The sequence below is a fragment of the Pleurodeles waltl genome, chromosome 3_1, assembly GCF_031143425.1.
Source record: "Pleurodeles waltl isolate 20211129_DDA chromosome 3_1, aPleWal1.hap1.20221129, whole genome shotgun sequence".
Classification (NCBI taxonomy): domain Eukaryota; kingdom Metazoa; phylum Chordata; class Amphibia; order Caudata; family Salamandridae; genus Pleurodeles; species Pleurodeles waltl.
In genome coordinates this window covers 245,311,545-245,323,606 of record NC_090440.1, presented here as the reverse complement: position 1 = coordinate 245,323,606, position 12,062 = coordinate 245,311,545, and the positions used below count along the sequence as shown (strand labels likewise).

At 41.9% G+C, this 12,062-nt stretch overlaps 1 protein-coding gene across 1 annotated transcript in view; it reads left to right on the top strand.

The window, feature by feature from the left end:
• The window catches only part of LOC138283997 (dual oxidase 2-like), a 150,314-nt gene that overhangs the window by 57,622 nt on the left and 80,630 nt on the right, over window positions 1–12,062 (top strand). Inside the window, exon 10 of the mRNA XM_069222327.1 lies at window positions 4,290–4,380. Within this exon, the coding sequence (XP_069078428.1) occupies window positions 4,290–4,380 (91 nt within the window). The remainder of the gene's footprint in view (window positions 1–4,289; window positions 4,381–12,062) is intronic.

Sequence of the window (12,062 nt, the reverse complement as noted above, 5' to 3'; positions counted from 1 at the left end):
GGTGCGACAGGTGCAGTTGCACCCGTCGCGATTTTCAGTGTCTGCTATGCCAGGGGCCCCACGACACCCGTTACCGCCATCCTGTTCCTGGCGGTGAAAACCGCCAGGAACAGGATGGCGGTAAGGGGGTCGGAATCCCCATGGCGGCGCTGCTTGCAGCGCCGCCGTGGAGGATTCCCTAGGGCAGCGGGAAACCGGCGGGACACTGCCGGTTTCCCGTTCCTGACCGCGGCAGTACTGCCGCGGTCAGAATGCCCATGGGAGCACCGCCAGCCTGTTGGCGGTGCTCCCGTCATTTTAGCCCTGGCGGTCGTCGACCGCCAGGGTTAGAATGACCCCCTAAGTGTTCGATGTCTTGCCGGTCTGGCCAACGGGACTTTGCACTCTTAACTATTGGTCTCAACACACAAAGGGGGCGCTGTTTATAAACGGGGCTAAATGATTACCATATTTTTCGTCTTCAGCTAGTCTAAAACGGTGCCACTGCTAAAACTGACATAACAGTCTCACAACTCTCCTTGCTTAAAAAAAAGTGATCTGGCTGGCTATCGGAAAAAGAGCAACATTCACATATTAGTCATGCTCAAAAAATCTTCTATGATTCTGCTTTCTATCGAAACTCTTTCAGTTCTACCAGCCCTATTGTATTTTTAGAAGTTTATTTAGCACGAGCTAGGCCCAAGAGCATTTGAGACAATTCATTACACGGCACAGGGAGATTAAGTGATTTACCTAGAATCACAGGATGTTGAACTGATGCCGGGACTCGAATCTGCTTCCACAGCTCCAAAGTGGGCAGCAGTGGCCGTCACCCATTTCTGAAATTTCCAACGATTTGAAAAGTAATCTGGTCATTTCTTTTCATATCATACCTAAGAACTGACGCTGTCTTCCTATCCATATTCGTTCAGTGAGTAAGAATCTGTAATTTTGGGAGCCTCCTACAATCTGGCGTTTCAGGGTGTGACCTTGTACAGCTTGTTGTCTAGCTCTGCTATTGGTACCAAAATTCCCTGCTTGGAAGGTGCACGCTTTGTAAACCTTACTGATAAAAAATAAACGTGAATAAATAGAGCTTCACTTCTGGCTATATTGTGAGGCTATAAAAGAGTTTTGACATACCTCTGTACTCTCCTTCATTAACCTTTATTCTTCTTTTTGTCTCCCTCCACTTTCTACGCAGTTGTCCCCGCTCATACTGGTATTTTGTGTTGTTACTTGTTTCCTACTTGTTTTTTGCCTGCCGACATTTCACACTCTTCCTCCTGTAGGGCTCTCCTTCCCTCTCCATAAATGTCTAAATTCACTTTCTTCTGTTGCAGCCCACATTCATTCTAGTATTTTGCGTTGTTACTTGTTTCATATGTGTTTCCTTCCTGCAGGCATCTCATACTGAACCTTCTCCTCCTCTCCCTCCCAGCTCTTCCAACTCTATAAATGTCTAGTCCACCTCTCTCCGGAAGGCAGCTTTCACTGTCAGCCTCCCTCCACACCTCCACTCTTCCGGTCACATGGGGAACCTGTTTACATCTTCCCTGCCCTTCTGCACACCGTGTCACTGACAACTCTGCGTGCTTTCCCTTATCCCTCCTCCTTATCCACTCACAGCTATTGTGATTGCGCCACAATCCATTACTTTAACCAAAAACTTGTACTACAGGTCTCCTTTGTGGTGCAATCCCGCTTTACAATGGTTGTCTATGAGAAGTCCTGCTCTGTTTCGCAATCACTTTCTCCTAGTGAGAGCTCAGCTCTCACCATGAAGCTGTGTCCTTCCTCCAGTGCTCCAATGCCCCATGTGCTTGGCACTCACACCCCAAACAAATGTGCCCTATAGATGTCCACAGTTGCTTGTGTTTAAACAAGCCACATAAGCACAGGTGGTGAATTTGTATTCCTGGAGTGATTTCTGTTCCACGACCTTCCAAATGTTTGCTAAAAATCAGCCTTAATTGGTTGCTACAGGCCTGATCTCAGTTTTAGTGCCAAATGAGCCTCACCTGATAGTAGTAGTAAAAGTTACTCATACATTGTATATTGCAACATAAAGTGAATCATATAAAGCACGTCACCTCCTGATGATAACTCTTGAGCTAAGAGAGAGAAAGTTATTTTCTAGTTAGAGTTAGGTGGTGGTCGGGCCAATTTGTGTCCAGCCCTCCCCTCCAACCAACATATGCACTTTTAAACGATTCTGCATTTGAAGCTACCTTTAACCCAAAGAAAGCTGCTGCATTCTCGAGTACAACTCTAACAAGTCTAGACAGGCATCATGTCCCGATAATCATGAGATGAGCCATAATTCCATTAACTGACCCATTCTTACTAGCACTATACAAATATGAGTCAGTGTAAGAAGGTTTCTATGCCATCTCGATGGTAGTTGAATGGCATAAGATAGTTTTTGAATGGCATGACCAATTATTATCCAGATGACTTGTGATGGGGAAATGTAAGCCATTAATTTGCCTACATCTCTCCCCCTAATATCAAACATGGTATTTGCATATCGCACTCACAGCTTTGCTTGAAGACCATTCTCTCAACTTACACCCTAGAAGAAGATTGGAGTCAATGTGATCTTTTCTAAGATCAACAAGTTACTTGTTTGGATTTATGACTTAGAACCTTTGACGTCTCTGTCGCACCGCACCAGCCTCTTGTGCAACTCAAAGTGTGTTTCTCTTTCATGTCAAGATACCAAGTTAACATTTGAAGAGAAAAAGGAACTAAAGGTTTACTAAAGGCTGTCACAATGTATGTAATGATGGTGTACTCAACCGCCTGGCATATCCATGTGAAGTGAATATTGTTCCCTCAGACTCCTGAGCTTGAAGATCCCATGTCACAGTGTTTAAGGACAGTAGCTGTGATGAAAAGTGTACACAAAACTGCAATTTAATCTGGAATATGTCTGTAGGTAGTCAGGGGGTCCACATGCCTGTATTTAGTTAAATGGTTATTCTATAATACACTGGTGATATATAATTTGCAACTATGCTTTTTAATTTCTCTAATTTATTCATTAGATTAAGTCTTGCACATTTTGTTGATTTGACCAAAGCACAAGTGTTATATTCTTTTCAGGAAGTGATTGTAAAAATAGTGCAGATGTCTTTTTTTATTATTTTACGTTGCAGAGGAAAATTCAATATGTTGAGCCTGATTTAAGAAGCAAACAGTGTCAATATTTGTTTTACAAATACAAATATATTGTACCGCTGGCTATGGCATATGTATCAGCACAGTGCAAATATTCATGACTTCACTGCACTTCACCTCTTAATTGGATTGATCTGAAATGTATCGGGAACTATCATAGAACTCCAACATTGCACATTAAAAATATCTGTCACCCTCTCATGCAGCTCCAGAATTCTCCACTCACAGCAGCTATATAGATCCACCTGTTTCTGGACTGACCATCTACTCAGTATCTCTGAGCATTGCTCCCCCAGTGCTGTTCCCTCTGTGTTCTGCTCCTGGAAATGATGAAGTCGGTATTAAATATGTATGGCTTAATTGAGTTTTTGGAATTTACTACATATAAAGATATTTTTTCAGGGTGTTAGTACTGCACGTGTTACTCTACAGTGCATTCACTCTTTCACGTGTACCATACAGGACCTGAAGCTGCACGATTGTACGCAGTGTTGATATTTTCTGTACTCACCGTGTGTGCCTGCCCAAAGACTTACGGGTGCTCTACCGCAGGCTGAAGGTTGCCTCTAGATGCTCTTCAAGCAAACATTAAAAATATATATATATACTCTACACTGTGTTGACTATAGTCCTTTGTAAAATGTGAAACTAAGGGCCATATGTAATGGGGAAAAACCTTTGCTACATCTGGCCCTAATTGTATTAAACTTCTAACAAATGTTCGTGCTACTTCCTAGGGCAAAATTTTGTGAAATCCTATTAAAGGCATTGACCATTGAAGCCAAATTCAATAAAGATGAATAATAACTCCTTGATAACAGATGACTTTAAAACGTTTTCATAGTGTTGAAGATCACCGGTATATAGGAAGGAAATACATCCTTCCTGCTCTAAAGAGGTTATTTCTCCCAGCGCAGTGTTGGCTATGATTGTGCACCGCAGTGCTTCCACTTTGAGCTCAAAAATACGTTTCCGATCACCAGGTCTGGCCCTGCCATGTTAAGGTCTTACCTTGTTGCACAGTCCGGAACACTGCCATGATAGGGAGGGTGTGAGCCTAAATCCTAAAACCCAATTCAAGGTTTTTTTGCATGGACATTTATATGTATTCCTCACGTCTATTTCAGAAACACCGAGTGCCTATTTCGAAATATCACTAACTTAGATGGGAGCCTCTCCAAAGCCATGCGTGTCTGCAACAACTTCTGGAGTCGGGAGGTAAGAAAACTCTGTCACACTGCTTTCAAAAGGTGAAGGATATAAAGAAACGTAGGCACTGTTGTTATATCATCCCGGAAACTTGCATTCACATTCTCTAAAAAGCCTTCCAATAGTACAAAAATAAACTTTTATCGTAGTTCAGTGTTATATGCAAAAATACCTAGGTATGTGGACATTTTTAATTTTGTGCGGATAGTTTTGAGAAGTTGACAAACTTTCCAACTTCAAGAAGCTGCAAAGTGTGCCACCTTCACACAACTGCGTCTACTGACGAGTTATCACACAAAATATTCGGTATGGAATTTCCCCACATTTTTCTCCAAGGGAGTTCTTCAAAAAAGTATGTATTCTGAGATATCTTACCAATTAACTTACTTTGTTCGGGCATTTTCACCGATTACTTTAAAAAATCACCAAGATTATGATGTTGGCTAAAATTGCAGAAGTCTTAAAGATAACATCACAAAGTTAGCAATACTGAACACCCCTTATAATGGCTTGTTTATCTGTAAGTTTCATGTGGGCAAGTACAGCGTCCATTTATGCTATGAATAAGCACAGATCACATTCTGAGACAGCAAAGGATGATGAAAAACAGCAAGGTCAGAAAAAATATTTTTACAGTGGCCTAGACACAAATTAACCATGAGTGCACAAAGTCATGTACTTGTTTTCAAAACTAGTCGTGTATTATTCTGCATTGAAATAAACATTGGAAGAGGAATTAAAAACTTCATTTTAACCCAGATTATAGTTGAGTACATGAAGGATAAAGTATCTGTAATAGAATAATATTCAGCTGCATTACATTAGTGAGATGATTCTCACTGGGGAGATGTCACAGGACACACCCCAGCATTGTCCTTGTAATACATAGTTATTTTATCAAGTGGAATACCAGTAATACATTTTCTGTGAAGCCTGTGCTCGAAATCTTTGAAAAGCATTTCGATTGGCTTCAGTGAGCACAATGTACTATGCCTTTTTGTGATTGCAAAGATATAGGACCTGATTTAGCGTTTGGTGGGTGGGTTACTCCGTCACAAAGGTGAGGTATATCCTGTCCGCTGTATTACGATCTTCAAAGGCTATTATGGGATCACAATATTGGTGAACAGGATATCCGTCATGTTTGTGACAGAGTAACCCCCTCTGCCAAACTCTACATCGGGCCCATAATTTGCAAATTTCCCGGATTTGCAACCACAATTCACTGTGTACATACGACACATTGCACGTTAGAAAATGGCTTTTGCTATTAACCCAATACGCTTTGAAACCCGGAAGACGGAGGGGCATCATTCCCTGCAAACATTCATTTTTCAATAAAACTGAAAAGTAGACTAGTTGCATCAAAAAGATGAAGGGATTGCAAATCAGTCAGTGTGCAACCACACCTTCGTAAATCTTGTCCAGTGTTTGTAAGCTAGAACTGAATAGACTCCCTTTAGACACAATATTTCTGTAAGGTGCCACCTTTAGCTAATACTCATTTGGCAAAAACAATTCTGAATGGCTGCTGGTGCATGATGATGCAAATGCCCACTTTGAAGGCCTTTTAATAACACTTTTTGATTGAGAAAATCCATTACAAAATTGCTGCTTCCTGCCATGATATATACTCACACATGGGTAGCTTTCTGGTGACTTTTATCAAGCAAAAACCCTGAAAGATGACCACCACGCCTGTGTGTACAGGGTCACATAACTATGCAGAGCACGAGTGTTGACACTCCTTCAGCCATTTTGCCTTTTCGTTTTCAAGTTAAATTTACTATTCAACGATGACTAAGGGCCATTTCGAGATTAAATAAAATTACAGAAGAACTGTACACAAGTGCAAAAAGAAAAGAGCCGAGTGGCTGGACAACAGACTGCAGCTGCCTTGCTCTCGAAAAAAGTGATTTTTTGTTTTAAAAAAGGAAAATGAAAAATAAACCAGGAGCAACGAAAAGTGAGAGAGCAATGATGAACAAATTGGGAAGGAGGAGCAGCATTGTGAAGGAATTAGAGGACAGAAGCAGGGGACCTTCAGAAAAAGGGACTTTTGTTTTAAAAAAAGGAAAAATAAAGCAGGGGCAGGTGAGTGAGCAATATATGAGGTGAGTGGGAGGGAGAAGTGGAGACATAAGGGGGAACCAGCAGACCTGAGGACGGTAGCAGGTAAAAAGATGTGTTTCCTTTGAGTGCTATTATGAAAAAGTAGTTCCCTGATGTCAGCCTTAAAATGATACAAGTCATCCAGTCAAACGAATGGTAAATAAACTGTGGTCCAGGGGGATGATAAACATAATAACAGGAAGAAAAGCCATCAAATAAAAAGCAAGCTAATGAAGAAGTCCAGCAAAAAAGCCAACTGATTATAAAAAGTGGCTGGCTCAAAGCCAACATCATGTATAGGCATTGAACAGACTAGGTTTTAAACTGCATACATCTATAACTGAATGGAGGCAAGACCTAGAAACAACAATAAATGTATATCAACACCATACGTGGGTCAAGGTTAGGACTTGTTGGTTAACTACTTAAAAATAATTTGATGAGCTTTTTTACAGACATGATTTTACATCTTCTGGATTAGAAAACTGTCCAGCATATATTATGTAGGTATGCAGCATATAATGCCAGAAGGAAATAATGAAAAACAAAACCTCATACATAAAAGGAATTGTTAGAAATGGGGTCTTTGGTTGACAGTCAGGTTACCCCCTGTTCAAGCAAGGACTCTCACTCTAGTCAGGGTAAAAGAGAATCACCCTCAGCTAACCCCTGCTTACCCCCTTGGTAGCTTGGCAGAGCAGTAGGCTTAACTTCAGAGTGCTAGGTGTAAAGTATTTGTACCAACACACACAGTAACTCAATGAAAACACTACAAAATGACACAACACCAGTTTAGAAAAATAGGAAATATTTATCTAACAAAACAAGACCAAAAAGGACAAAAATCCACCATACACAAGTCAAGTTATCAATAAAAATGCAAAAAGAGTCTTTAAGTAGTTTTAAACACACACTAGCGCTGCTAGAGTGAAAATGTACCGGGTGTGCGTCAAAAATAACTCCGCACGGCAGTACTTGAGTCAAAAATCCAGCCGCACGATGATCCGAAAATCCCGCAGCGCAGGTTGTGATCTCCCAGCCTCCGTCAGCGATGCTGCGCGTCGTTTCTCTTGCTCCGTGCGTCGATTCTTCGGTCGCGTTTCCTGCGAGCGTCGTTTCTCAGCTGCGGAGCCGGCGGTGCGTCATTTTTCTCAGCCGCAGATCGGATTTGCGTCAATCTTTTCCCCGCACGGCGCTCTGTGCGTGGATTTTCTTGTCTTTAGGCTGCCAGCTTCTCCTTTCAGGGTCCCAGGAACTGGATGGGCACCACAGGGCAGAGTAGGAGTCTCTCCAGAGACTCTAGGGCTGGCAGAGAGAAGTCTTTGCTGTCCCTGAGACTTCAAACAACAGGAGGCAAGCTCTAGATCAAGCCCTTGGAGATTTCTTCTCAAGATGGAAGACACACAAAGTCCATTCTTTGCCCTCTTACTCTGGCAGAAGCAGCAACTGCAGGATAGCTCCACAAAGCACAGTCACAGGCAGGGCAGCTCTACTTCCTCAGCTATTCAGCTCTTCTCCAGGCAGAGGTTCCTCTTGGTTCCAGAAGTGTTTCCAAAGTCTGTGGTTTTGGTTGCCCTTCTCATACCCAATTTCTCCTTTGAAGTAGGCCTACTTCAAAGTGAAGTCTCTTTGGAATGTGAAATCCTGCCTTGCCCAGGCCAGGCCCCAGACACTCACCAGGGGGTTGGAGACTGCATTGTGTGAGGGCAGGCACAGCCCTTTCAGGTGTGAGTGACCTCTCCTCCCCTCCCTCCTAGCACAGATGGCTCATCAGGATATGCAGGCTACACCCCAGCTCCCTTTGTGTCACTGTCTAGTGTGAGGTGCAACCAGCCCCACTGTCAAACTGATCCAGACAGGGAATCCACAAACAGGCAGAGTCACAGAAATGGTATAAGCAAGAAAATGCTCACTTTCTAAAAGTGGCATTTTCAAACACACAATCTTAAAATCAACTTTACTAAAAGATGTATTTTTAAATTGTGAGCTCAGAGACCCCAAACTCCACATGTCCATCTGCTCCCAAAGGGAATCTACACTTTAATCAGATTTAAAGGTAGCCCCATGTTAACCTATGAGAGGGACAGGCCTTGCAACAGTCAAAAATGAATTTAGCAATAGTTCACTGTCAGGACATAAAAAACACACTACTATATATCCTACCTTAACCATACACTGCACCCTGCCCTTGGGCTACCTAGGGCCTACCTTAGAGGTGTCTTACATGTAAGAAAAGGGAAGGTTTAGGCCTGGCAAGTGGGTACACTTGCCAAGTCGAATTTACAGTTAAAACTGCACACACAGACACTGCAGTGGCAGGTCTGAGACATGATTACAGAGCTACTTATGTGGGTGGCACAACCAGTGCTGCAGGCCCACTAGTAGCATTTGATTTACAGGCCCTGGGCACCTCTAGTGCACTGTACTAGGGACTTACTAATAAATCAAATATGCCAATCATAGATAAACCAATCAACAATACAATTTACACAGACAGCATATGCACTTTAGCACTGGTTAGCAGTGGTAAAGTGCTCAGAGTTCAAAAGCCAACAGCAACAGGTCAGAAGAAAATAGGAGGCAGGAGGCAAAAAGATTGGGATGACCCTGCATAAGCAAAAAAGTCCAACAGGAATTATTGAAAATAATGCCATTAAAAAGAATAATGATAGCACAAAAATGTAATGATGTATGTTTTAGATAAGTTGCAAGTCTTTGTGATATTTACCGAATAGATGTTTTTTATTTAATGATTACTATTCTGTAAATGATAGATAAATGCTATTTGCTTTTCCTTACATTATTTGGTGTTGTTATCATTTTAGTAAATACTGTACGGAAAAGTGTATGAGAATATCCACCTCCCCATTTTCAGTTATGATTACTTCACCTTGATGGATGTACTGACATTGTGGAAAAAGTCAGTTTACCCCATTTTGTATTACTCATTTCTTGCTTTCAATTGATTGCATTAAATGTATTTAGCATAACTATTTCCTCTATTGATAGCATTTGCAGAGTAATGCATTGTAAGTGTATTAATTTTGAATAATTATTATCAATTAACTTTTTATGTCTTCTTCCTTTGAAGGGGGATTTATAGTAACTTAGAACTGGTAAAAGGAGGAATGTTATATTATCTCATTCCTCCTTCTCCTTCCTTTCCAAAACTTATCAAATAAGGTCCAAACCTCCCAGAGACACACACCCATAGTAATATTGCTGGGAAAAGGCTGATATTGTAAACAATAACCAAATGAAAAACCTTTCTTCCCTTCCAATCCATATAACCTGGATCCACAGGATTACAATGGAAGATAGGAAGGGACTGAAGGCACCAAGATCTAATAACAGGACCCAGGGTAAATGGAAACACGCAGAACTTTAACCAAATAAATTACTGTGGGGCATAATACTATATTCCAGCACCAAAAACAATCCTACCATTAGTCCTCAAATCTAGACAATTATGAGAAGCAAAGGAAACATTATGAGCCCACGTAGCTGCTGTAAAAAGCTATGATGCAGGAATCGTATTTACTTCTTCTCAAAACGCTGCTTCTGTCGTAGACTGTTTTGAACTTTAGGTGTGATATCATCCTCCTATAATATGTAAGTTGAAGTTATGGCCAAACAGACCCAGTGACTTAAAGTAGCTGGAATGCACCTTTTCTCTTATTAGCAAGTACAGAAGAAACAAATACTCAGAACAACTCACACTTTTGGTTCTGTATAAATATATGAGTAAGACCTTACATCCATCTAAGGGGCAGAGCAAAGCATTTTTAGATTTGATGTACAAACTTTAGGTGTGATCTCCCAGGAAACATGTTACTGTGAAGGAATCTGAGGGGCATCTCCAGGGCTCGAATGTAGAACTACCTGATCTAGGAAAAAACAGAGGTAGGAATGTGAAAAAACTAGAGAGCCCAGCTCACCCAACCTCCGAGCAGATGTTACTGTCATTAAGGAAGGCATATTAGTGGCCAGACTTGGCCACTAAGAGATGCAGATTGCAGTGGCTGAAAAGGAGGGTCTTGTAAATCCCTCAAGACTGTGAGCAGGCCTCATGATGAAAGATGATTATGGACCATAGGTTTCTGAACTTGGAAACTGAGTGGCTTCTTTACTACTTTTTGGCACAGTGAAGTGCCTGAAGTCTTCTTGCTGCGCTGCCCTGCATCAAAAGAAAAGGGCAGAAATGTGCTCTGTCTATGAGATATGGTACATTCCTGTCTTCTTGCACTATGCTGGTGCACAATTGGCTGCCTTGTGCCAACGCAGGCATCCTTGCACCATGGTGCAAGGGTGCCTGTGTTATAGGAATTGTTGTTTGTGTCCAGGTAGAGACACCTACACGCACAAAAACATTCAGTGGAGGTGTTTTCCTCCTTTTATAGAAAGAGGTCAAATGTAGGAGAAATAGCTATTTCTCCTTGTTACGCCTCCCCTGGGGAGGCATAGGCTTTTGATGTATTCCCAGGTTTACAAATCCTTGTAAATCTGGGCCTTGTAGGTATGGGTCTGAAGCCTGTGCCGCTGGTGCCTCACAAAAAGTGATGGCCCAGCGGCACAAGCCGCTACCAAATATGCCCCTCAGTAATCTCTCTGCTAGAGGGATTATATTGTCACTCAACCACAAGACCCATGAAAGCTTTGAAACAGTGTCTCATTCAGCTGATCTGCAAAGTAGAGGGACCTAACCCCTTTAACAACCCATCTTTAAAACATATATAAAACAAAAAAATGGTCTTGTATGTTTCCAACATTTAACATAACAATCTAATATGGAAGGTTTATGGGATGATTGAATAGAAGTGGCTACTATCCTGGAACACCCATGGAGCTATAACGTAACCCTTTCAGCTTACTGAGTGAGGTGAAAGCAAAGAAGACCCTGTTGAGAGAGGGGTGACAATTGGAGACATTTTGGGTAAATAAAGAGATGCAGATGTTGCTCCATCAATAGCTAAACTAGAGATTGTAGCCAGGGATGGCGAGGCCCAAAAGTTGCCACTAGCTTTACCATAGCTGTCATCCCCACCATTGAAGCTTCTCCAGCACCTTCTGGATTAGTGAAATTGGAGAAATTCATAAAGGCAGGCCTGGAGATCTAGAAAGGTCTAAAGCATCAACCCCCAAAGCTTCTGCGCACTATCTCACTCTGTACATTTGTTGTAGCAGTGTTGCTTGGCAAAGCAAATAGGTCCAATCATGACTGACTGAAGCAGGCATTGAGAAGTTGAAAAACCTTCTTGCTGATATCATAACATTCCTAGGTGAGGAAGTGTCTGCAGAGTCTGTTGAACACTGTTCCTGCAGAGGAGAGAGACTGTTTTCTTAGCTAACACTTGCCCTTTCAAGCCCCCTTGATGATTCACACATTTATGGCTGTCAGGTTGCCTCTCCAGACCAGTACTACGTTCCCCAGAATATGTGGAGGGAACCCTTGAAAGAGTTTTTGAATGGCAGATAGCTTCTTCCAATTGAAAGATTGGTCTTTTAAACACTGTTCCTGCATTGGAGATGGATGGATTTCTTAGCTAAGGCTGGACCTTTTAACCCCCTTGAAGATTTAC